At 29.2% G+C, this 26,329-nt stretch overlaps 2 protein-coding genes across 2 annotated transcripts in view; both read left to right on the forward strand.

Moving 5' to 3' along the window:
• The window catches only part of LOC113389711, a 34,215-nt gene extending 32,573 nt beyond the window's left edge, over positions 1 to 1,642 (forward strand). Inside the window, exon 18 of the mRNA XM_026626725.1 lies at positions 1,220 to 1,642. Within this exon, the coding sequence (XP_026482510.1) occupies positions 1,220 to 1,642 (423 nt within the window). The remainder of the gene's footprint in view (positions 1 to 1,219) is intronic.
• A 432-nt stretch (positions 1,643 to 2,074) lies between these two features.
• LOC113389712 lies at positions 2,075 to 17,862 on the forward strand. Its single transcript, XM_026626727.1, has 8 exons — positions 2,075 to 2,174; positions 2,349 to 2,498; positions 2,582 to 2,747; positions 3,771 to 4,141; positions 6,207 to 6,411; positions 8,095 to 8,409; positions 14,846 to 15,137; positions 17,632 to 17,862. Exons 1-8 carry the CDS (start codon positions 2,075 to 2,077, stop codon positions 17,854 to 17,856), a joined length of 1,824 nt encoding a protein of 607 aa, XP_026482512.1. The 3' UTR covers positions 17,857 to 17,862.
• Positions 17,863 to 26,329: the final 8,467 nt, after the last annotated feature.

Raw genomic sequence — 26,329 nt, forward strand, 5'->3', positions numbered from 1 at the left:
CGATTAGTTTTCGGGTCATAACTCTTTTAATTTCGACTCCATCACAATTTGTAATATACCATTTGAAAGCTAAATAAAAGGGCTACAACTTTTTTATTATAATTTTTTTCGTAACTCTTCTCATTTTGAAACGGCGAACCGTTAAAGGATTCGAGAGAGATTCTAATTGCGCGGCCGCGCACTCTTTAAACAATCATAACTCTGTCAATGAAAGAAAAATAATAAAAAACAATAATAAGCCAGAAAGATCCCTTTGATTTTTATCTATATGCTTTTATACGTATCTTTTATTCTTTTTGAGATATAAAGAAAATAAGTTCGATTTTTAAAAAAATCGGCAAAAAAAGTTGTTATAAAATCGTGGGTTGTCTGAAAATAGTTTGTACTAAAGTAGTGAATCTGCTAGAATCCATCAAGATGTCTATAATGAAGTGAATTCTAAATAGAATGTGAATGACTTTAATTCTAGTGGAAATGGCGCTCATTAAACCATATGATTTAAAAGAAAAAAACATCATATATGCTTTTTATTTGCATGTTAGCTTACTCATTTTACACGCAACAAACTTATATAAAAATATAAAAATAATACTTGTAACAGCACACATTTTAAAGCTTATGTTGAGCACTATAAAATCCAATTTTACCGAAATGCATAAAATGTAAAACCTCGCCACTATGTGGCTTTAAATACAACAATTAAATCTTGAACGAAATAAAAAACGACTTTGCTCTTTCAAATCTTGCTTAATATTTTTCCTAGAACACTTTATGAAACACCGATTTATTAAGACTTTTATTGACATTATTTTGTTCATTACATGATTTTCGTTAAAATGTATATTTTCGGAGATATTTGCAAACAAACGAACAAAAACGCCAAAAATATATGAATCTTTAGAAGCCAGTAACTTGAAAAGTATTAGTTTTTTTGAAAACCTATAACAGACATTTTTTTTTATAATTAGTTGTTCTATCGATTCCCGACGTTATTGAAAAAATGTAATGTAAATGTAAAATGTAAATGTGTCATCCCTAACCCGAATTGATTTCACTTTTGAACTTGAGGGTAAGATGAACCTAATTCCAAAATTTCATGCAATTAGGAGCACAGTAAAAAAATTTAGTGGTTATACCCTTTTTTCCTCTTCGTTTACTGCACTACTTAAAAAAAACTTTTTTAAAAGCTGATGTTTTCATAAAAAGTCTTTTACCCCAGGGTGCAAGTCGTAGACAATCCGAAGCAAGTGCCAAGTCTCCGTCCTGTAGAACTCCATCTTGCAAAAGCCCTTCGTGCAAATCACCTTCAGTACTAGAAGACCAAGAAGGGACAAGTTGTCCTTCGTCTCCGTCAGTCCGGTGTTATATGGACGACAAGAAAATTTCTATGGCGAGAAAAAGTAATTATTCTTTGGCTTCACCGGATAGAGGTTTGAGGAAAAGCACTTTATCTGTGACGGCTACTCCGAGGGACAGATGCAGGGTCAGTGATATTTTGGAGGGCAGTTTGGATAGTAGTATCAGAGATAGGGTTGTTGAAGTTGTCAGGGATCCTTCACCTGCAAACAGTGGCTTGAACAGGATCACAGAGTGTAGTGAGAATGAGACGACTACTACCAATAGGAGTGGTGATTCAATGTAAGTAGATACCAGTAAATGTTACCTTCTTTAGGCTCGACATGGGTGTAAATCCGTACAAATGCAACAAAAATTGTTACGGCAAGGTCAAGTGAAAGTCATTTGCTCTCGGTGATATGATTTCTATACGGGTCGATTTGATTGGTCGTATTTATGCGAGGTTTCTTGGTATGCGTGACTTTATACGTGCGTACGTCACCGAAAGCGTGAAGCATATTGTTCAAATTTCCGGTGTGTTAATATCGTGTTAAATCGTGAGTTAATAAAAAATGCCTAGATCGAAAAAATATTTTATCCCGTCCCCCATAAATAATTGTAGTGCAAATAATGAAACAAATGAAAAATCTGCGCTGCGTAAGAAACGTAAGTTTATTGAAGTAATTTGTATTATTCGAGTTTTACGAGTTTACTATATACCTTTGAGGTTATTACTAAAATGGAAAATATTTTTATAGAAAAGACAGATACAACAGTTGCTCAAAGAATGAAACTGTATCGCCAGCGAAATAGTCAAAACAAACAAGCAGTTAATAAACGTATGTTAATTTCAATTACATGAAGTTCTACAAACACAATTACATGATGAGTGAAATTGTAAAAACAATATTTCTTTATTGGAAGTTTAAAGAAAGTTTACATGTTTCTCTTTTATGATGGCTATGAAGACTAATTTTAATTTATTATAATAGTTATTATAAATATTGATATAGGTTCAAAGCCTTTTACAAACTCTAAAAGATCAAGATTACATCGTCAAAAAATAAAACAGCTGCAGGAAAATACATTGTTTACTGCTAATTTATTAGAAAATCTTGAGCCAGGTATCTATTTAGACGTTAATGTCAACACAATTGAAATAAGTAAGAATTTTTTTTTGCTATTTGACTCCTGAAAAACGCTTAAACTGCTCACATTTAAACATATTATTCTGTTATTTTTTTAGATGAAAGTACTGCTGTAACTTTTTCTGATACAGCAACTACATCACGTCAATTGCAAATTAATGATTCTGCATATAATGTGACAAGAACTGATCTTTTGCAAGAGTCAAATGAAGTATTTGAACTTCCATATAAAGACTTCAATTTGTTTAGGAGTGCACGAAAATTGTTTGAAAAACAATTTACAAATGATAGTTTTGGCTATGTATGCTTTGTGTGTGATCGACTTTGGTTTCAAAGTGACTTAAAAATATTAAATGAAGCTCAAAAACAATTTCTTAATTATGGTTTTCTGAATATTGTCGAAAGGCATTAAATTTGGGTGAAATTCCCACTTTGTGTAAATTTAACGGGTTTGTATTTCCACATATACCAAATTATCTACCTAAACTAGATAATGTATCTGAAAGATTAATTTTACCTTGGTTGTGTTTCATGAAAATTAGACGATTGCGACATGCAAATGGACAACTTGGAATATTCGGCCAAATTATAAGTATGGTTAACTTATTACCTCGTAATATTGGTGATTATTGCATTAACGTTCACATAAAAAAGCAAATGGTTCATAGATCAAGCTATGTGCAGGGCTTGATAAATAAAACAAATATAAAAGTATGGCTTCAATTTTTTAGGCAAGACAGATAGTACAGCGGTTCAAGGAATGAGATTATATCGTCAGCGAAAACAATACAAACAGTAAATGAATGTATGTTAATTTTAATTACATGAAGTTCTTCAAACACAATTGTTACAGGATGAGTTAATTTGCAAAAGCAATATTTGTTTAGGCGTTGTTTAACATAATCCACTGTGTGAACAAATGTTATAGAATTTATTAATCAGCAATTACTTCATTTCTCTAATGAATTTTTATTTCTGAAAGCTAATTACAATGACAAACTGATCGTGTCGTTTTTGAAGTATGACCTTGATTACATTATTGTTTTTAAATGTTATACATATTTTTAATGCTATTATAAATATATAATTTATAATTTATCATTATATAAATGCGTATAATGGTTGGCACTAATAAATGTGTGCATCACGAGTGTTACCATATTACTGATGAACATTATTCAAAATTGTTATATGATGAATTTATTTTTACTTAAATGCCATCTTGTACAGTAGCAAATAAGTTTTACTTCAATCGCGTGTGATCCTTATGTGCACTCTTTTTTTTAGCAAACATCATCGTACACCAAGGCGTTCCCAGACCTCAAGGGCATCATCTTGCAAATCGACACAATTCGATACTTGTGCCATAAAGTCTGCAACTGCAGTATGTTCTCATCGATGCAGTACAACCAATAAATTCTTTAGGCAATGTACAGGAAATAATGAATCTCCAGAGGATGAAAATGTTGACAATAGAAGTCCTGATGTCTATTGCAGGAAGCACCAAGATAAATATGATCAAGATAAGGCAAAAAGCAAAGAGAAGCTCGAAAAAAAGAAGAGCAAATGCAGTGACAAAAGTGTCGTCCTTGTCGATTTGAAACCAAGTAAAAAATCTGATAGCACCTGCTGTGGAAGTGTCATGAGAGTAGCAGGAGGTACACCTAAATTTTATCTCAACTAGGGTTTATACAAAAACCGATATTTCACAAAACCGGTTTTCGAATTTTAATTTTACTACAAAACCGGTTTTAACCGGTTTTCGAATTTTATATAGAAAATAAATTTTTGCTCGAACATTCTGTAATTTATCTGCAAATTTAGTGTAATTTAGAGTAGTATTTGACGGAATTTATTTATTGTTCAATTTTCTAGATAGTAAACAAAATTATTTTAATTTTAATTAGTAGAACTAAAACATAATAGTTTATCTTGATTAAATAACTATGAAAATAATTATTCGTTATTCATGCATCATTTTCACATATAACAATGAAAATATTTTTATGATAGTGAAAGTAAAGTTTTCGAATAAATAAAAATAATACATTTTTAAATAAAAAAAAATCATTAAATAAAAAAAATAAAAAAATATCAGATACATGTTGATACATACTAGGGTTTGTCAGTTTTCAAAAACCGGTTTTAAAAACCGTTTTTTTGGCGAAAATTATGGAATTCGAAAACCGGTTTTTTAGTGAAAAAGTCGGTTTTTACTGTATATGTGGAAAATGATAAATATAGCCAAATATAAAAGATAGATGAAAGCGTTTTGATTCTTGAAATCATATCGGTTCAATAGCATTTCATATCTTATAAATTTGCCATGGTTCCCAGAAAGGTTTTGTATATATTAATTTAGATTTTTATACCAGTGTATATATTAATATAAATCAGTGTGACTTCTTCTTTAAGAAGTAACTTTCTCTGCTCAAACTTAAAAAAAGAGTTTTAAACCCTAGAAGCCACAAATTAAAGAACAAAAAACTTAGAATTAGAAAAACTTAATCGTTTTTAAAACTAAAATTGATATTAACAAGTATAAGGTTGTCAAATATCTCCCTTCCGCCTTTTTGTATTATAAACCAAGAGCAAACAAGCGGAAGGGAGATATTTGACTACCTAATATGTATAAACATGTATCTAATATTTTTTTTATTTTTTTTTATTTAATGAATTTTTTTTATTTAAAAATATATTATTTTTATTTATTCGAAAACTTTCCTTTCACTATCATAAAAATATTTTCATTCTTATATGTGAAAATGATGCATGAATAACGAATAATTATTTTCAAAGTTATTTAATCAAGATAAACTATTATTTTTTAGTTATACTAATTAAAATTAAAATAATTTTGTTTACTATCCATAAAATTGAACAATAAATAAATTCAGTCAAATACTGCTCTAAATTACACTAAATTTGCGGATAAATTACAGAATATTTAAGCAAAAATTTATTTTCGGTATAAAATTCGAAAACCGGTTAAACCCGTTTTTTTGGTAAAATTGCAATTCGAAAACCGGTTTTCTGAAATGTCGGTTTTTGTATAAACCCTAGTTGATACATACTTGTTAATATCAATTTTAGTTTCAAAAACAATTAAGCTAAACAACTATTTCTGTTCCGAGCAATTTTAATTAATTAATTTCAAACATTCTAATTGTTTTTTTTTTGTTTAATAAAATATAATTTAAAAAAATTCAGAACGTCTATCGATTTGCTACTTAGACGTGTCCTTTGTTTACTCACAAAATTTCCTGAAATAGAAAATACTCTCATACTTGAGACCAAATTATGCTTAATTGTTTTTAAAGCCTGATATAATAATTCCAAGTTTTTTGTTATTTAATTTGTGGCTTCTAGGGTTTAAAACTCTTTTTTTAAGTTTGAGTAGAGGAAGTTGATTCTTCAAGAAAAAGTCACACTGATTTAAATTAATATATACACTGGTATAAAAATCTAAATCAATATATAAAAAACCTTTCTGGGAACCATTGCAGTCTGGTAAGATATCAAATGCTATTGAAACGATATGATTTCAAGAATCGAAACGCTTTTATATTTGGCTATATTTGTCATTTTCCATATATACAGTAAAACCGACTTTTTTCACTAAAAAACCGGTTTTCGAATTACATAATTTTCACAAAAAACCGGTTTTTAAAACCGGTTTTTGAAAAGCGACAAACCCTATACATAAATCATTCAATATTTCAGGTACTGAACAGTATTCTGTAAGCAAAGGTTGTTCCTTGATCATGACACCAGATTCCTTGCCTGGTTACATCGGACATCCTGATAATCCTGGTCAAGCCGAAGCATGCAAGTGTCCTATACGACAAATCCCAGAAACACCTTCTTGCGATCACCAGATAATCCTGGACGCCACTGCGTTGAAGAAAATGCTAGACTTGTTACCAAAGTAAGAATAATGATAATGACTAGTGGTGTATGGCATCGAGCCTTAAGGCAAATTGCTGGAACTTCCCGTACCGTAATTAAACATTCGAAGAATTAGAATAATCAATAGTTGTTTTTAATAATTTCAAATAGATTATTTATTACATACTGTAAACTTATAAGCGTTTTTTAAATTGGGCGACCAGCGTCGTTTATAAAAAACTTATGTTCACAAGAGGATGGACATTTTTTTGGTTTTTGTCAAATAACTCACAAATTTCATATGGAATCACCCCTTTTCAGTTAGATAGGGTGAAACTAGATAAAATTTACAACTTTTCCTAGGAAACACTTTTATACACTCCGATATAAAAGTTTTGAATAAAACGACTTTGAATTTGATATTTCATTATTTAGCACAATAATGAAACGTCCACGTCAAATGTTTACAAGAGCTCATTTTTTTAAATTAGATTTTTTTGATATTTTAGAAATATTTTGATAATTTAGACATCTTTTTAGAAGGTTGAATTTTTTTGGAATTTAAAAAAAAAAAGTTTTTTCTAAATGTTTTGAAAATTTGGAAATTTTTGTAAATATTCGATTTTTTTTTTGAAATAATCGAAATATTCTTAAATTTTGTTAAGAGAATTTCGAAAATATGAGTTTTTTAAAACTTGGTTTTTTTTTGAAAATTTTCAAAATAATTAAATTTTCTGTAAATGCATTTTTTGCACACCGTCTACTCAAGCAAAATGTTTTTTGAATTAATCTAATTGGATGATCCGTTCTCTCAAAAACTGCATAACCGTTTTTACACCCTTTGCGCTCCATACCTCCGAAACGGCAAAATTGCCTTTTGCAAAAACGCCTCGCGATCGAGTACGAACCGAATGATTTTTCAATTTTATAAATCGGTTATTCCATATTGTCGAGAACATTATTTGAACCATATGCGTGAATTTTAAAATTATCTAGTGATGTATTGTATCGTGCCCTAAGACAAATTGCTGGAACTTCCCGTACCATAATGAAATATTCGAGAAATTTTAAACGTTTTCAAATATATTATCACAAATACTGTAACTTTCATTATTTTTGCTATCTTGTTATATCTGAGCAAATCAAATGTAAATCATAAATCAATTTATCTCCAGAACTTTAACAATCGTCATTTCGTTTCGAATTCAAATAAAAAAAAAGTTGTTTAATTTACACAAAATTGAAAAAGTGCTCCCGTATAGTCACAGTCTAAACGCATTTGCAAATAATTCTGTGCGACATTTTCACTTATACTGTGCTTAGCTTGACGGCATTTTCACATTTTTCAATAGTTTTCTCACAAAATTGGAAAAGTGCTCCCTACATAAACAGTCTAAACGCACTTGGGTAAACATTTGTACCAGAGTTAGAGCTTAGACTGTGCTTAGCCTGGGTAATTTTTTGAATTTTTTAATCCAAAGTTACAACAATATTTTATGAAAAATAAAAAAAGATGTAATAATCTTTTATCCTCAAAAGCAATTGTTTTGTCAATACAAGCAGAAAGTGTTTTAGATCATTCGAATCGGACTCTTAGTTCACTCAAAAACTGCCATTTTTTGCACATTTAGCTCTGTATCTCCGAAACCGCTGGACCTGCCTTTGCCAAAAACTAATAATAGACAATTTGGTTCTTGAATAATGTTTGAATATTTTTTTGCAGAAAACCCAGTGAAAGTATTTTGAAGTCTCCAAAAGTCCCAGAAGTGCCTCCTAAAATCACGACAAGCGTCGGATGTCAACCAGATCCTGAATCTGACCACGTGGTGTATCCTTCTGCACTTCAGAAATATTATTGCAAGGATAAGGAAAAAAAGAAGTACAACGTTACTTTGTCGCCGGATAAAAGTTGCTTTTCGGATAAGTCTTGGGAGAAATATTTGGAAAAATTGGGGAACACTTGTGCCAAAACACCGGCGCATAGGGTTAACGAAGGTGCTGAATACAGCAGCAGACAGTATACTAGAAAACAAGAATGGTAAGTTGAGTTTGATTTTTTTTATTTTTTACTCTCTAGGTACCAAAATGTCCATGCATGTGCAAGACAAATCTATAGATGACTCAAAATGTAACCATTAGTTATAATTTGATTTAGGAAATGCAATACCGATGAAAAATTTCAATACCGGTATTTCGGTAATTTTTCATTTTAAAACCGGAATACAGGTAAATTACCGGAAGTTTTATTATCTTAAACAAATGTAAACAATATTGAAAGTTACTAGTACAAATATAAAAAAATGTATATACAACTACAACTATATTCAACTAAACAATAAAAACAATAAAATAAAACAATAAGTTTATTTTTTTAAATAATAATTTAACAAAAATATATGCAATTTAACTAATTCATTATCACCATCGAGTATATTGAGTCTTTTCACCAAAAACAAACTTATGAGTAAGAAAAACCAAAAACTCATAAAATATCATAATTAATAAACTGTATTGTCTGTATCCGATGTGTTAAATTAGCATAATCTACAATATTTTAAAAAAATAATTTTTCTACACTAGTTTAAGATCGGATTCTTTGTCGAGATAAATAATAAGTTACTATAATTGTTGAGTATTGTTATTTAAAACAATATGATGCTTCTATAGTATTTTCAAACTTCGAAACGTTTTCGAAAAATAATATTTTATAATTGTGATAAGAAGCAAAAATATTTAGTAGTTATCATAATTATTACGTATAAAGATAAAAAAAATAAAGTCTACGCAGGGGTAATCTATATGACATAAAATATTTTGGCGGAAATATATCACTTAAAAAGTCAGTATATTTTTACAAAAGTTGAAACAAACATCATTATCTATCAGTCCAATTTTATTTATTGTAATACGATATGAAGCCCTTTGGAAAGCAATAAATATTCAGTTTAATGACGAGTTGAGATAATATTTGACATTTGTTTATCTTATAGAATCGCTTGAAGATACAGCTGTTTATGCGATTATGGAATTTAAAGATAAATTTGTTCCGAGAAATTTAAACTTTAGGGTATTATGTATCAAATAGCGCTTACGTAAAAATACCGAAAATACCGGTATTTTTGGAATAAATACCGGTAAAAATACCACCGAAAAATTGGGCGGTTTACCGGTAATTCAGTATACCGGTATGCCGGTATTGCATTCCCTAATTTGATTGATTCATCTAAGTCCATGTGTCAAAATTTCCAACGATAGGCAAGATTATGAGTAAATTTGATTTATTTATACGTTGCTTTAACAATTCAATTGTTTTGTTAATCTCTAGGTACCAAAATGTCCATACATGTGCAAGACAGATCTATAAATAACTTAAATTATAACCATTGGTCATAATATACTTATCTCTATGTGTCACAATTATCTACGATAGACAAGATGATGAAAAAATGGTTCTTTATTGGATAATGTAGTCAATTAATTGATCTCCTGATACCACACTTACTAAACATGTGCAAGACTGTTCACTAGTTTTATGAATAACTTGATCAGGTTATAATTTGATCGATTTATCTATCTGGATGGGTCAAAATTTTTAACAAAAAGCAATATGGTGATTAAATTTTGCTTACTGGGTCGTTCCATTTATAATGGTAATGATCTAAGTGCCAAAATTAACATGTCCAGGATCTTTTATCGATCCTATTAATAATTATTCATGAGATATAATTTGATTCATCAATCTCCAACGTGCAACGATGTGCAAGATGATGGATAAATTTTATTCGTAATGGTTCTTTCTTATATAATTCAATCAATTTATCATTATGCAAGTACTACTCGCAAAGATTTACAAAACAGTGAATACATTTTATTCATAAGGATTTAAGATTTATTAATCTCTATGATAACCTTTTATAAGTAATAATGGTTTTAGTAACAATTTACAAGGCTCTTTTGATCTTCATTAACTTCCCATAGGGTAGTTATAGTAATGGGCCGAAAATCGAAAATGAAAATTTTTGATTAGTTTTGAAGGTTTCTGAACATTTTGACATAACTCAGAAGGAGAACCCGCCGCTTTGCTCGTCTCGGTTTTTGATGAAACTTGGCACAATGGTAGATTTGATGCCTGACTGACCGTGGTAAAATATTAGAGGCCTATGAAAAGCGGTTCAATTATAAAAGTTAATTAAAGTTTGCATTTTAGCAGCGCGCGGCAATGCATTTCCTTATCATTTGCAGATTGGCCGAGTGGCTATCGTCGTGGAATTCTAATTTTTGCTCCGGGGTTCAATTCCCGATTCAGATTTAATATTTTTTATTATTTTGTTTGATATTTATAATTTCACGTGAAAATAATTTCAACATTTATTTGAGTTTTGAGTTTTATTAACTTCCCGTAGGGCAAGTTATAGTAATCGCAAAAAAATCGAAAATGAAAATTTTTGCATTTCTCGACGTTTCAAAGGTTTCTGAATATTTTGGCATACCTTAGAAAAAATGGATGTATGTGTGTGTGTGTGTGTGTGTGTGTATGTGTGCGTGTGTGTATGTATGTGCGGATACAAATTTTCGTCGACGATTTCGGGAACACCGATCAACCGATTTGAATAATTCAAAAAACATTCGATTCGTATTGATAAGGAGACGTGCTGATTAGTTTTTGGCAAAGTCAGGTCTAGCCGTTCCGAAGATACGGGGCAATGAGTATCAAAAAAGGGAACTCAGTTTTTAAGAGAACGGAGCGTCCGATTTGAATAATTCAAAAAACATTTTACTTGTATTGACAAGGTGAAGAACCGATCAAATTTTCATAGAGGCAGGTTTAGCAGTTTCGGAGATCTAATGAGAAAAGTAAAAAAAAAATGCCATTTGGCGGTCTAAAAATGATCATTAGACATATGCACATCAAATTATCAGATATTTTATAGAGATTTTAACAATAAGTATAATTTTGGTTTACATTCCTATGGGTTCCGTACCAATGTTTACGCGTTAGACGTCGACGCGGCGCTTACGCGGTTTGATATTTCGTCTTTATGCAGTTAAAGCAGTACGATTGCTTTGAAAAAAAGTTTAGATCTTTCAAAATATGTCAAAATAAAGAAAACATTTTTTTCGAAAAAAAAAATTAAAAAAAAAATTTTTTTTCAAAAAAAAGTAAATTTTTGTCTAATTTTTTGTCAAAAATCTAATTTATAGTTTATAGTTTCTCAAAAATCTAATTTTTTCGAAGTAAATTTTTTTCAAAAATGTTAATCGTTTTTAAAAAAATAATAATTTTTGGTACGGGTAGTTCCAGCAATTTGCCTTAAGGCACGATGCCTTAATTGCCTGAAGACAGAATTCCACTTACAGCTAGTTTGAATTTTATATTTTTCGCCAAATATTCCATAATGAAGTCCTCCGTAACACATGTTAATTTTTATTATGACATTACTTATGAAACTTACCATATAAATGTTAAGTGATTCCTGAAACATTATAATTTTGTATTAATAACAACAATAATACGGAAGAGGAGATATTATTCGTTTCCATATAAAAAACTATGTTCAAATTTACAATTGTGGTGATTGTACTGGCGATTGTAAAAACAAAAAAACATAAAAACTGCAGTGAATAAATTTTATTAATAATGTTTTCAAGCTATATGTCAAAAAGAATTTTTTTATTAAAATTAGATTCTTGGGCTTTATAGTTTTTTATATGGAAATAATAGATGTGTGTGTGCGTGTGTGTATTTTGTATGTCCGCATTTTTTCGTCCACGTTTTCGGGCGCACGGATCAATCAATTTGAATGGTTCAAAAATTATTCGATTCCTATTGATAGGGAGATGTGTCGATTAGTTTTTGGCAAAGGCAGGTCTAGCCGTTACGGAGATACGAAGCAAAGGGTGCAGAAAATAGAAATCGAGCTTTTGAGAGAACGGATCATCGGATTGATTTGTCTGGCAGTACAGTTCCTTTTTTATAGTCCTTGGTTCTAATAATTGTAATTTTATCATCTTTAGCAACTTTTTCAAAACTAGATTTGGTTTGCTCGTCAGTAGAGTACTATTTTACTTTAAAAAAACGAATTTGCTTGTCAGTAGAGTTCCTTTTCTTAGAGTGCTTCTGATCCAACTTAATTATAATCAAATTACTAAAATAATTGTGATTATATCAATTGCTTTAGGAACCTTTTCGAAACAAGATTCGGTTTGCTCGTCACTAGAGTTCTTTTTTACTTTTTTAAAATCGAGTTTGCTCGTCAGTATAGTTTCCTTTTTAGTAGAGTCCTTGCTACTGATCAGAAAAATAATAATTGTGAATTGTTTCAGTTACTTTTACAAACTTTTACAAAATTTGATTCGGTTTGCTCGTCAGTAGAGTTCTTTATTACTTTTATGAAATCGAGTCTGTCAGTAGAGTTCCTTTTTTAGAATCCTTGTGTATGATTTGCACAAAAATGATAATTGTAAATTTTTTTATTGACTTCAGCAACTTTTTTCAAAACTAGATTTGGTTTTCTCCTACTTTTTAAATCGTATTTGCTCGTCAGTAGAGTTCTTTTTTTAGAGTCTTTGCTTCTGATCCGCACAAAAATGATAAAATCTAGGATCAATTTGCTCGTCAGTAGAGTTCTATTCTATTTTACTATAATCGAGTTTGCTCGTCAGTAGAGTTCCTTTTTGCTTAGTCTTTGCTTCTGATCCAAACCACGCAAAAATGGTAATTTTTAACTTTCCGTAGGGTAGTTATAGTAATAGGCCGAAAATCGTAAATGAAAATTTTTACATTTCTCGACGTTTCGAAGGTTTCTGAACATTTTTAAGGAGCATACCTCAGAAAAAATGGATGTGTGTGTGTATGATCAACCGATTTGAATGGTTTAAAAAAAATTCGATCCCTATTGACAGGGAGATGTGCTGATTAGTTTTTGGCAAAAGTAGGTCCAGCCGTTACGGAGATTCGGAGCAAAGAGTGCAAAAAATACAAATCGAGTTTTTGAGAGAACCGAGTATCAAATTTAAATGATCTAAATAACATTCAATCTGTAATGATAGGGAGATGTGGTGATTAATTTTTGGCAAAGACAGGTCCCGCCATTTCGGAGATACAGAGCTAAATGTGCAAAAAATGGCAGTTTTTGAATGAACTAAGCGTCCGATTTGAATGATCTAAAAAACTTTCTGCTTGTATTGACAAAACAATTGCTTTTGAGGTTAAAAAATTATTACATCTTTTTTTATTTTCCATAAAATATTTTTGTAATTTTGAATTAAAAATTCAAATAAAAAAATTACCCAGGCTAAGCACAGTCTAAACGCCACTCTGGTACAAATGTTTACCCAGGTGCGTTGAGACTGTTTTATACTGTAGCACTTTTCCAATTTTGTGTGAAAACTATTGAACAATGTGAAAATGCCGCCAAGCTAAGTACAGTATAAGTGAAAATGTCGCACAGAATTATTTGCAAATGCGTTTAGACTGTGACTATACGGGAGCACTTTTCAGGGGCGTAGCGTGCCCCCGTATCAAAATTTGTTTGGGAGGGCCCTTAAAAGGAGATTTTTTTTTTACAAAATATAAAATTGAAAGATTATTTATTTATTATTCTAATTATTTATCTATCTAATTGCCTCTAATTTTCTGAATTTTTCACAAATGATTCCAGATATATATTCACTCTCCTTGCCTGTTTTCGAAAAACAATTATTAAGTGATCCTTGGATTTTCTAAAGTTTCTATCTATAGAAACAATAGTGACATCTCTGATAGACGTTTCTGTCTTAAAGTTTTTACGTAATTTTTAATTAGTTTTAATTTTGAAAAATTTGTTTTATCCGATTGCAACTGGGATCCAAGAATAAAATGCATACTGTTATTACTTCGGGAAAACTAGATGCAAGTCTATTGCATCCATTATTGTGCCTTAATGAAATAAATTTCTTAGATTTCTGTATTTAAACCTGCTTGTAGAATCGACAGATGGTTTTGCGAAAACGTTTAATAATTCTCGATTTCAAAAAGACAAAAGTTACTACCTACGTCGCAAAGGTTTTGAAATCTTTGTTTGGTTTATGAAATTAATATATTAAAATAGCAACAGTATTTATTTAAAAAATCATCGTTTTACTTTCTGCTTATGCTAGTTGGGGGCCCCGTATTTTTGATACGGCTGATATGGCCCTGGCACTTTTTCAATTTTGTGTAAACTATTTAGGCAACTTTTTTTTTTGAAATTGAATCCGAAATGAAATGACGATTGTTATTGTTCTGGAGATAAATTGATTTACTCGTATGATTTATATTTGATTTGCTCATCAGATATAACAAGGTAGCAAAAATAATGAAAGTTACAATATTTGCAATAATATATTTATAAATTTCTCGAATATTTCATTACGGTCCAGGGAAGTTCCAGCAATTTGCCTTAAGGCACGATGCCATACACCACCACTAGTTACCAATTTGTTTTTTCCTCCAGGCCCGGTGCAAAAGTGCGTCTCCAGCAGCACGTCACCCACTTTCAGAGATCTCCGAAGGAATCTCCGCACCAGCATTTTGCTCCTCAACCTCGACCAAGTTCCAGAAAGGACAGAGGTTGTTCGAAAAGGAATTATTATCCGGAAAAAGAGACTAAATTCAATTTTAGCAATTATTTGCATGGTGAATACCACGATAAACCGAGACAACGACATCCTCCGAAACCTTTTGACGAAGATGCGCTCCTGAGGAGACTGAATTTGGTCGCTTTTAGAAGGAAACGCGGAAAAAGGGTAAGGGTAATAGTCGTATCTAATTTTGTATTTATATACTTACTAGCTGACCCGGCAAACGTTGTTTTGCTAAGTAAGGTATGTTCTGAACAGTTTCTAGAGAATCAAAAATATTAATACTTTAAGTGTATAAGGATGCGTTGTTTGAATGCTATATACAACGAGTTATTATAAAAACAATAAACCCCATTAGTTTGTAGTCTATATTTCATTAATACAATCAAACTAGATACATTTTCTATAACATGGTGTACTTCAATCCATGTCTTTTTTGATCTTTCGACTTATTGATTACGTTTCAAGTTTTTCAGATTCTTTTTGAATTCTGGATTTTGTTTATTATTGTAAATAATACTACTGAGCTTATACAAAATTTTCAAATTTTTGCGAGGAGAGATAGAAAATGAATTAAGTATTTCTTCTTTGACCTGCTTTTTGAAAAGTTTCAAGTAACATTCGATGAATTAAAGTAAATTTAATAAAAAGTATATATGTAGAGCAGGACGAGGCACGACGGTCCAATTTGACTTTGAGCAAATATTAATTATATTATAAAAATCAAACCAATTATACGAGCTACTGTCAGCTACTTCATGATTGTAGAAATGTGCTTTTTTGATGTCTAACAAAAATTTGTTATCTAGATCTTTTTACCCCAGGTGGCAAACAGGTTTAATGTCTTATTTTAATTTTAAAGGTATTTTACAAAATAATTACATTTTTAACTAATGCTAAAAAACTACCAACGGAAGAAAATACTTTTATTATGGATTTTCAAAGATTACCGTTTATCTCCCGAAAGCAAAGTCATGAGAATCAAGATTATAGTTGGTTATACATCTTTTTCCCTCTGCGTTCAAATATTGTTGTTAAGCAATGCTTAACTTTACTGGTTGGTGGTGGACCTTTTTAACCCCGGACCTTCATATTTTACTATCTATTCTTTGATAAATTCTGGGAAATTATAACTGGGAAAATGTTATTCGACAAAATGTCCCTTTGGTCGATTCCATTTTGAAAAATATTATAAACAAGTATAAACTAAATTCACTAAATCCTATTTTGGTAATGTAGTTACTAATTATTAGCTTTCGAATTAAACACAATATTCTGTTTCACAAGTAACACAGTTTTCGTAAACAAGACCCAGAAGAAACGAAAATGGACCAAGGACTGATCCTTGAGGAACACCCATTTTGATATTTAACTTTAGAACATCGCTGTGCGTTAAGTAAAATTTAATAACAATATTTAATTATTATTTAATCAAATAAATAACATCATCTCTTAATATTTCGCCCAATCTTTAATCTGTGAACAGGCTCAATGTATTACACTAGCTGACCCGGCAAACGTTGTCTTGCTAAGTAAGGTATATTTTGAACGGGAAAATGTTATTCGATAAAATGCCCCTCTAGATCGATACCAAATTTAGGTTCTGAATTTAAATAACATAAATAAAAAATATATAACCTAAAAAATGTTTTATAAATAGCAATGAGTATATAATTATACAAATGAGATCTTTCGGAGCACCGTGTTTGAGAAAAATATGATTTGCAAAAAAGAGTGCTACAACTTATATTTTATATTTTTATAATTAATTAAATATTTTTATAATTTAGTACACATATTAAGAAATAACATACTAAAATTTTGTAACTGTAGTATAACTTTTTATATTTTTAAATATTTTTCAAAATATTCATCAAACCGTGGACTTGCAACTATTGCAAGAGTGCATTCGTTTACAAAATTGCACATTTATAGCTTTTTTTGTTAGAAATATGTATGATTTTATATTTTTATAATTTAGTACACATATTAAGAAATAACATACTTACATTTCATAGCTCTAGTATAATATTTTATATTTTTAAAACATTTTTCAAAAGTACTTCTCATATCATATCCAACCGTCCATTCGCAACTAATAAAAATAGATTATGCAAGTGTGCATTGCAATTTTTTAGTTTCTTCTGTTAGAAACTTATTTGATTTTATATTTTTATAATTAAGTACACATATTAAGAAATAACATACTATAATTTTATAACTGTATTATAACGCTTTATATTTTCAAAATATATTTTAAGCCGTCAATTTGTTTACATCAAATAACGTTTTTGTATATAACTACAAACAAAACTACTTACTACAATTGAATCATAATTAAATAATATTCACTTAAAACATCCTATTAAACGTAATCGAAATCTATCATCTATCAAAAACGTTTGACATTTGACATTTGACGTATTAGCCACCGTCGATTGTTTTATTCAAATTACGCTTCTACAAAAACTTTCAAATTAAAAATGTAAAGTTTATACGCGACTTTGGAATAATATCTCACCTTTCCGGCAACCTACTAATTATCACTCACTCATTCAAGACTGGCCAAATCGGTTTAGCCGTTTTCGAGTTCTAGCGGATCATTTGATCGAGAACTCCATTTTTATATATAAGATAATTTATGTATTTTTTATCCCAGAGTGGTAAGACCTATACAGCCTATGCAATTTCTTCGACGACAACCGAAGAAACATCAACAACCACTACGACCAGTAATAATACGACTACGACCGACACTACGGCTACCACTTCGAGTACTTCTTTGGGCGAAGTAGGAGGAGGCTGTAGAAGGTTTTCAGGGTCCGAAGAGGGCGAGACGCTGAGCGTTGGAGAGATTCGTGGCAGGTTCAGGAGGATCGTATGAAAGAGGTAATAGAAAAAAAAATATTTAGATTGAAATAATTATTATGGATATGATAATGAAACGAAAAATCGGTTAATATATAATAATTATAATAATTATTATTATTATTTAAGTGATTGAAACGAAGATCTCCGTGTGAAAACTGTCAATTTTTTATATTTTTATTATAAATTTTGTACGATGTATATACTATATATTATATTTTTTGTATTTTGTACTTTGGAGTAGATTGCGTTTTATTTATTAATATATATATACTAGCAAACCCGACGAACTCCGTTTCGCCACCAGATGGTTTCGTGAGAAAGATGAAGAAATTTTTTGTTTGTTTTATATTTCAAAAGAAAAATTTGATTCTATTACACAATAGTAATGAATTTATTTCGATTACAAAAATGAAGTGTTTTTTAGTTGAACTTCTCTAAGTAAATCTGAAAGTGAATCCGCAAATTATCCGTTTCATTGAAGTGTTCTTTGGTAAACCACATTTTTTGTTTTTTGGTCTGACGTTAACACAAACAAAGCGGATGGTTTTTCAACTCGTGAACAGGCAACGTATAACTGCCCATGTGAAAAACAATGATTTTCTAAATAATCTATTTGAAATTTATCCCGCAAACCCTAAGCGATTGGCCTTGAGACTTGTTATTGCGAACTGGAAATTGCAATCGTTTGAAGTCAAACGGAAGACCAGTCGGAATCATTGGTATGTCACCAAATCGCCAGCAATTTTTGATTGAATGGTGAAATTCAGTGCGTGTACATTACTATTCTTTGCGGCAAGAATTGCTCGTTCACTTAACCAAGCATAATTCTGATAACTCTCATTAATGTCATTATTCGAATTTTTAATTACGGTGCGTGAAGTTCCAGCAATTTGCATTAAGGCACGATGCCATGCGCCACTAATTATCTTAGCTATAAACCTTGCGAAGCCCGAAACCTTTCCAACGAATGCAAAACCCGACTTATTTTTATTTATATGTAGATAATTTTACAAACGTTTCGAGACTAGGTTTGTCTCATCATCAGTGTATTATAATTTAAAATCTAAAATGTGGAAACCTAAATTAGCATTATGTGTTATCCGTTACAAGTCGTTCATTATACTGCCCCACCAACCATCGTCGGAGTCTGAATTCTTTATCCAAGATCAACTTGATGAGTCACGAAATATTAAATAGGAAAGAGAAGGTATAGACCCTAGTTGAAAAATAGATGTCGCTAGGAGAAAAAATATGAAAGGAAACGGTCCGTTTATAAAAATTGTTTTAAATTATTATAATTTGAAATATATGTACATAGAAATATTTTTTATTGCTGAACAAATTTGGCGGGCCGGCTAGTATATATATATATATATACTAGCCGGTCCGCCAAATTTGTTCATCAATAAAAAATATTTCTAGAAAAAAATTTAGTACAAAAAGCACTTAACTAACTGATTGTGAATGCGGTAGTATGTCGTTTAAGAGAAGGGATTCTACTAACGAGCAAACTAAATTTTGAGCTGGAATATTAAAAAGGGACTCTACTGACGAACAAATTAAAGCAAAAAGGAACTCTACTGACGAGCAAAATAAAAAACAGGACTCTACTGATGAGCAAAATATAACTAAAAGTTCAGGACTCTTAATTTTGTTATAGTAAATCAGAAAAAGGGCGAGCAAATTTAAATTTGATCTAGAATATTAAAAAGGAACTCTACTGACGAGAAAATTTCAATTTTGATCCAGAAGATTAAAGAAAGGAACCCTACTGAAAAGCAAACAAAATTTTGATGCAGAAAATTTAACAATAGACTATACTGACGAACAAATTTAAATTTTTTTGATCTACAAGATTTAAAAAGGACTCTACTGACAAGCAAAATTTAATTTTGATCCAGAAAATTAATAAATACTATAATCAAAATTTTAATAGACAAACAATCTAAATTTTAAACCAGAAAATTTAAAAAGAGACTCAACTGTTGAGCAAAATTAAACAAAAAAGGAACTCTACTGACCAGCAAAATAAAACTAAAAATTAGAAGACTCTTATTTTGATTATTAGATAAAAAAGGGACTCTACTGACGAGCAAACTAAATTTGATCTACAACATTAAAAAAGAGACTCTACTAGCGAACAAATTAAAATAAAAAGGAACTCTACTGACCAGCAAAATTAAAAATATACTAAAAACGAGCAAAATAAAACTAAAAATTCAAGACTTTTAATTTTCATATAGTAAATCCAGAAGATAAAAAAGGACTCTACTGACGAACAAATTAAAGAAAATAGAAACTCTACTGACCAGCAAATTAAAACTAAAAATTCAAGACTCTTAATTTTGAAACAGTAAATTAGAAAAAGGGACTCTACTGACGAGCAAACTAAATTTTGATCTAAAAGAATAAAAAGGATTCTACTGACGAGTGAACTAAATTTTGATCTAGAAGATTAAATAGGGACTCTACTGACGAGCAAACTAAATTTGGATCTAGAAGAATAAAAAGGGACTCTACTGGGGAAGAATAAAAAGGGACTTTAGGGAGCAAACTAAATTTTGATCTAGAAGAATAAAAAGGAACTCTACTGTCGAGCAAACTAAATTTTGATCTAGAAGAATAAAAAGGACTCTACTGACGAGCAAACTAAATTTTGATCTAGAAGAATAAAAAAGGACTCTACTGACGAGCAAACTAAATTTTGATCTAGAAGAATAAAAAGAGACTCTACTGACGAGCAAACTAAATTTTGATTTAGAAGAATAAAAAGGACTCTACTGACGAGCAAACTAAATTTTAATTTAGAAGAATAAAAAGGACTCTACTGACGAGCAAACTAAATTATGATCTAGAAGAATAAAAAGGAACTCTACTGTCGAGCAAACTAAATTTTGATCTAGAAGAATAAAAAGGACTCTACTGACGAGCAAACTAAATTTTGATCTAGAAGAATAAAAAAGGACTCTACTGACGAGCAAACTAAATTTTGATCTAGAAGAATAAAAAGAGACTCTACTGACGAGCAAACTAAATTTTGATTTAGAAGAATAAAAAGGACTCTACTGACGAGCAAACTAAATTTTAATTTAGAAGAATAAAAAGGACTCTACTGACGAGCAAACTAAATTATGATCTAGAAGAATAAAAAGGAACTCTACTGACGAGCAAACTAAATTTTAATTTAGAAGAATGAAAAAGGACTCTACTGACGAGCAAACTAAATTTTGATCTAGAAGAATAAGAAGGACTCTACTGACGAGCAAAACCAAAAAATATCCCGAAATTTATTTTAATTGCTATATAATGAAATATCGAATTCAAAGTCGTTTTATTCAAAACGTTCTTTAATGTTTATAAACAAATTAAGTCTCATATAACAATTTATTATTAAATTAATATTATTTCTATCTAATGTGGCATAAACCAAAGAAAAATCAAAAATATTAAAACACAAAATCCATCAATTTGTACACCCGCCAAGTCTGCAAAATAATTTTCTGTCGCAGGAGTAACATGTTCTTTGCGATTGAAAAAATCGAAATCTGGAAAAATATTATAAAATATATTTATATTAATTAATAACAAATTAGTAAAAGACTCTTGGTTTAATTATGGACCTGTTTTTTTGTTTTTTTGAGCCTCTGGTTTGCAAATTTCTTCACTAATAACATTTTCTTGTAGATTGTCGTTTATGGAAGTTGTTATCTGGGGAAGAAAAATTAATAAAAATGGTAAAATAAATAAATAATTAATAATTTCTTAGGTGTTTTAGATACAAAATTATTTGAATTGTTATATGTAACTTTTAATTTAAAAACACAAACGAAATATTTTCACCAAAAAATTACCAAAATTAATAATCATTTTTTTTAATAAAATTTTTATCATGTATTTATTTATTGTAACTCTTGTAACTTCTGAAACGTTTGTCTAAACTAAGTGGTATATTTGGCAAATTTGTTCAAAATTCAACAATTAATAATATTTTCTAACATTATAAGACCCTACAGCAACTCGGTATACATTAAAATTAAGTTTAAAATTCGATAATGCAAAAACTTTTTTTGCTATGCATTTTTTATTGTAATAATTTTTTTGATGAGAATAAAATCTGAAACAATATAAATTAAAGAAGATAATTCGAAAGTTATATCTAATATACAATATATAAATAACAATAAAATTAATAAGTTAAATTTAAAAAAAATAAGACAAAATTTATGAATTTAAAATATATAAAAGAAGTAATTGAATTGGCATTTTTATCGTGCACTTATTTTTTATTTCTCTTATAAGTTTTGAAATATTTGTCTAAACTAAATGGTATATTTGGCAAATTTGTTCAAAATTCAACAATTAATAATATTTTCTAACATTATAAGACCCTACAGCAACTCGGTATACATTAAAATTAAGTTTAAAATTCGATTATGCGAAAACTTTTTTTCGCAATGCATTTTTTATTGTAATAATTTTTTGATGAGAATAAAATCTAAAACAATATAAATTTAAGGAGATAATTTGAAAATTATATCAAATAGACAATATAAAAATGATAATAAAATTAATGAATTAAATAATAAAAATTTAAAAAATTTAGGACAAATTTTATGAATTTAAAATATATAAAAGAAGTAATTGAATTGATATTTCATTTTATTGATATATAAAAGAAGTAATTGATATTGATATTATCTTGCAATTATTTTTTATATCTCTTGTAACTTCTGAAATATTTGTCTAAACCAAATGGTATATTTGGCAAATTTGTTCAAAATTCAACAATTAATAATATTTTCTAACATTATAAGACCCTACAGCAACTCGGTATACTTTAAAATAAAATATATAATTTAAAATACAAAATCAATTGGACCTATGAGCAATTTGAGGAACTAGTCAGACTAAAGAATTATTAAATAACTTGTAACTTCTAAATTACTTGTCTGATGATACAATATTTAGCAAATTTGTTCAAAATTAAATTATCAATAATATTTTCTAACATCATAACAACCTATAACAACTAGGTGTATTTTTTAAAAAACGTCTGAAACACAGAAACGTAAACAAAAATATATTTACTTTTCTTTATGTATAAACCTAAAATGACTTTAGACAAATTTCTTACAAATTAATTATATAAATGATGTAATATTTTAAATTTTATTATTTTTATAGATAATAATAATATTGAATTATTTTGTTTAAATAAATTAATTAATTTTACCTCAGAACTTGGTTCAAAAATTCGACTTCGAAAATTTTGTTCACAATTATTATCTTCAGGTAACATCATGAACTTAAATTAATTTTTAATTTAATGTTTTTATAATATATTCAACTAAAAATTAGTAGAAATTAAATATGTTTATTCACTTTATATGTTTAAAAAAAACTATTAACATAAATTATATTTTTAGCTATTTATTTAATATAATAATACTTTATATACTTTATTATTTACATATCACTTTTGTTTTAGCAAATTATGTCAATTCAAAATAAAAACAAAACACAATCATTTTAAAGTAAAATTATGTTAAATATTTTTATAAACGTTATAAAATTATATTTATATATATATATATATATATATATATATATATATATATATATTTACACTATTTCAATATAAAAAAATCCATAAACTACTCAAAACAAAAATACACAAAAAATCAAATTGTTCTTCAAAATTAAGAATTGTAGCCAAATTTTAACCAATTTTATTATTTATTTTAATAAATATCGACTTCCACCATCTGTATACATTTATACAATGTGTATTTAACTCGTTTTAGCATATGGTTTTATGGAAATTTTATTTTGAAAAAAGCAAAACAAGTTTTATCAGAACGGCGAAAGCCAAAGTGCGCCCACGAGGTTATTCTAAAAATGCACCGGGTTTTGTTTTGGTTGCTTTCTTGGGTTAAACTTGTGTAGAAAATGATCGAAAGATGGCTGCAACGTTTGTGAGCAACTTCAGGATGGTCAGACGTTTCGACGGTTTATTCGATCCATCATTAATAATAAAAAATATTAGACAAAAAAAAATTAGTGACATAAAATGTGAAAAATTAATGTAAAGAAGTTTTAATTATAAAAATAAAGCTTAAAAACATTAATATAAAATTTTGCAATATATTAATACATTAATAAATAATTTATCGCTTTTTATTTACACATTATATTAAGCAAGCTTTTAGAGAAGCACCGTTTGTATTTATATGAGATATTTGGGCGTAACGCAACTTCCGTTGCATTTTCACAGATATACTCCCTAGTCGCGGCTAAAGAAGTTTCACTTCAAAAATATAAAAAAATGCGAATTCACTTACAAAATTATTTTTTTTATTTAATTTATCACATAAGTACGATTTTAGATATTATGCGTTTGCAGAATTTTTTCTATTCAGCGAGCTCTTCAGGCCGCACCGTTTGTACTACAGCTTTGCAATTGCAGTATGTCACTTTTTACTATGTCTATTAAATAATAAAAATAAATTCTTGGAAATATATCCTCGACAATGCCTGCTTTTCGCACTTATGAAATATTCTCACGTTTTCGCAATAACGTAAAGAAACTCACAATAGAGCGAAAATGCGAGGAATTCGCGAAATCGTAAATTGAAAAATCTCAAATTCAAATCTGTTTTGGTTGTGACAAACTTTTATATACAATATATAGTCAGAGAAAAGTTTAAATAAAATATTCTAGACGTCGTTTAAGTTTTAAAGTTATAAGCTGAATGGAGTTATGGGAAAAATAATATATAGGATAAATGTAAAGAAAAATTAAAAAGTTCTGTTTGAAAATGCTTCAATAAAAAAAGTATAAATAGATCTCAAACACGGTCGCTTTCCCATGACTTCAATTTTAATTGTTTTCCCACTCCATAGAGGCGCCACTAGTCATAGCGCGTAAATTCACCACTAGGTTGGAATCTCCGATAAGATTTATATATGAGTATTTATATTTATATTTATATTACGGATACATGATTAAATTTAGTAAATACAAAAAATAAATTATCTTAATTGAATTAATTGCAGTAAAATACAATTATAAAACAACATTAGGCCTAACATTAGTATTATATACAATAACTTGAAGAAAAAAATGTTATAATATTGAAATAGTTTATTTGAGGCTTGTAGATTTTGAGATTCTTCTTATGGTAAAAAAATCCTTTAAATATCCGTTATGCAATTTTTATTTGAGTCCCATATCTGTAAAATAAAAATTAAGAGAAGTATCAAAAAAAATATAATATGAAAATAATTGTAATGATAAAATACTTAGGGTAGAAAAAAAATAATATGAAAAAGATAAAACTTATTAATTTGAATAAATTAAATGAGAACAAAATATACGAGTGCAAAATATATTTTCCTCCGTCAGTTATTTATGAATTTGGGCACAGTACGCCATCTGTTGAGTGCGCAAAACACTAAAACACGGAAAGTCACATTTGTTTTATGTTTTGCTGACTTTTTAACTTCCCGTAGGGTAGTTATAGTAATGGGCCGAAAATCGAAAATGAAAATTTTTGCATTTCTCGACGTTTTGAAAGTTTCTGAATATTTTGGCATACCTCAGAAAAAATGGATGTTTGTGTGTGTATACAATATTTCGTCCACGTTTTCGGGTGCACGGATCAACCGATTTGAATAGTTTAAAAACATTCGATCCCTGTTGATAGGGAGATGTGCTGTTTAGTTTTTGACAAAGGCAGATCCTGCCGTTTCGGAGATACGTAGCAAAAAGTGTAGAAAATAGAAATCGAGCTTTTGAGAGATCGTAGCATCGGATTTGAATGATCCAAAAAACATTCAATTTGTAATGACGGGGAGAAGAGGTGTTTAGTTTTTGGCAAAGGCAGGTCCAGCGGTTTTGGAGATACGGAGCTAAATATGTAAAAAATGGCAGTTTTTGAGAGAACTAAGCGTCCGATTTGAATGTTCTAAAAAACTTTCTGCTTGTATTGACAAAACAATTGCTTTGAGGATAAAAAAATATTACATTTTTTTTATTTTTCATAAAATATTTTTGTAATTTTGGATTTAAAAATTCAAAAAATTGCCCAGGCTAAGCACAGTCTAAGCGCCACTCTGGTACAAATGTTTACACAAGTGCGTTTAGACTGTTTTGTTTACGTATTGGAGCACTTTTCCAATTTTGTGAAAACTATTGAAAAATGTAAAAATGCCGTCAAGCTAAGCACAGTGCAAGTGAAAATGTCGCACAGAATTATTTGCAAATGCTGTTTAGACTGTGACTATACGGGAGCACTTTTTCAATTTTGTGCAAATTAGGCAACTATTTTTTTTTAAATTTTCAATTTCAAATTGAGTTCTAGAGATATATTGATTTATGATTTACATTTGATTTGCTCACTCAGATATAACAAGATAGCAAAAATAACGAAAGTTACAGTATTTGTAATAATATATTTGAAAACATTCAGTATTTCTCGAACATT

Source organism: Ctenocephalides felis, unplaced genomic scaffold (assembly GCF_003426905.1).
Source record: "Ctenocephalides felis isolate EL2017-DRISC unplaced genomic scaffold, ASM342690v1 CF-g0.4_SCAFFOLD_03573, whole genome shotgun sequence".
NCBI lineage: Eukaryota > Metazoa > Arthropoda > Insecta > Siphonaptera > Pulicidae > Ctenocephalides > Ctenocephalides felis.

What these genes read in the sequence shown, in the direction of transcription:
- LOC113389712 (XM_026626727.1), top strand. Translation starts at nt 2,075, where the DNA reads ATGGAAAATATTTTTATAGAAAAGACAGATACAACAGTTGCTCAAAGA. An exon ending in CAAACAAGCAGTTAATAAAC is followed by an intron (nt 2,175 to 2,348) that starts GTATGTTAATTT and finishes ATATTGATATAG; the next exon opens with GTTCAAAGCCTTTTACAAAC. An exon ending in ATGCTAGACTTGTTACCAAA is followed by an intron (nt 6,412 to 8,094) that starts GTAAGAATAATG and finishes ATTTTTTTGCAG; the next exon opens with AAAACCCAGTGAAAGTATTT.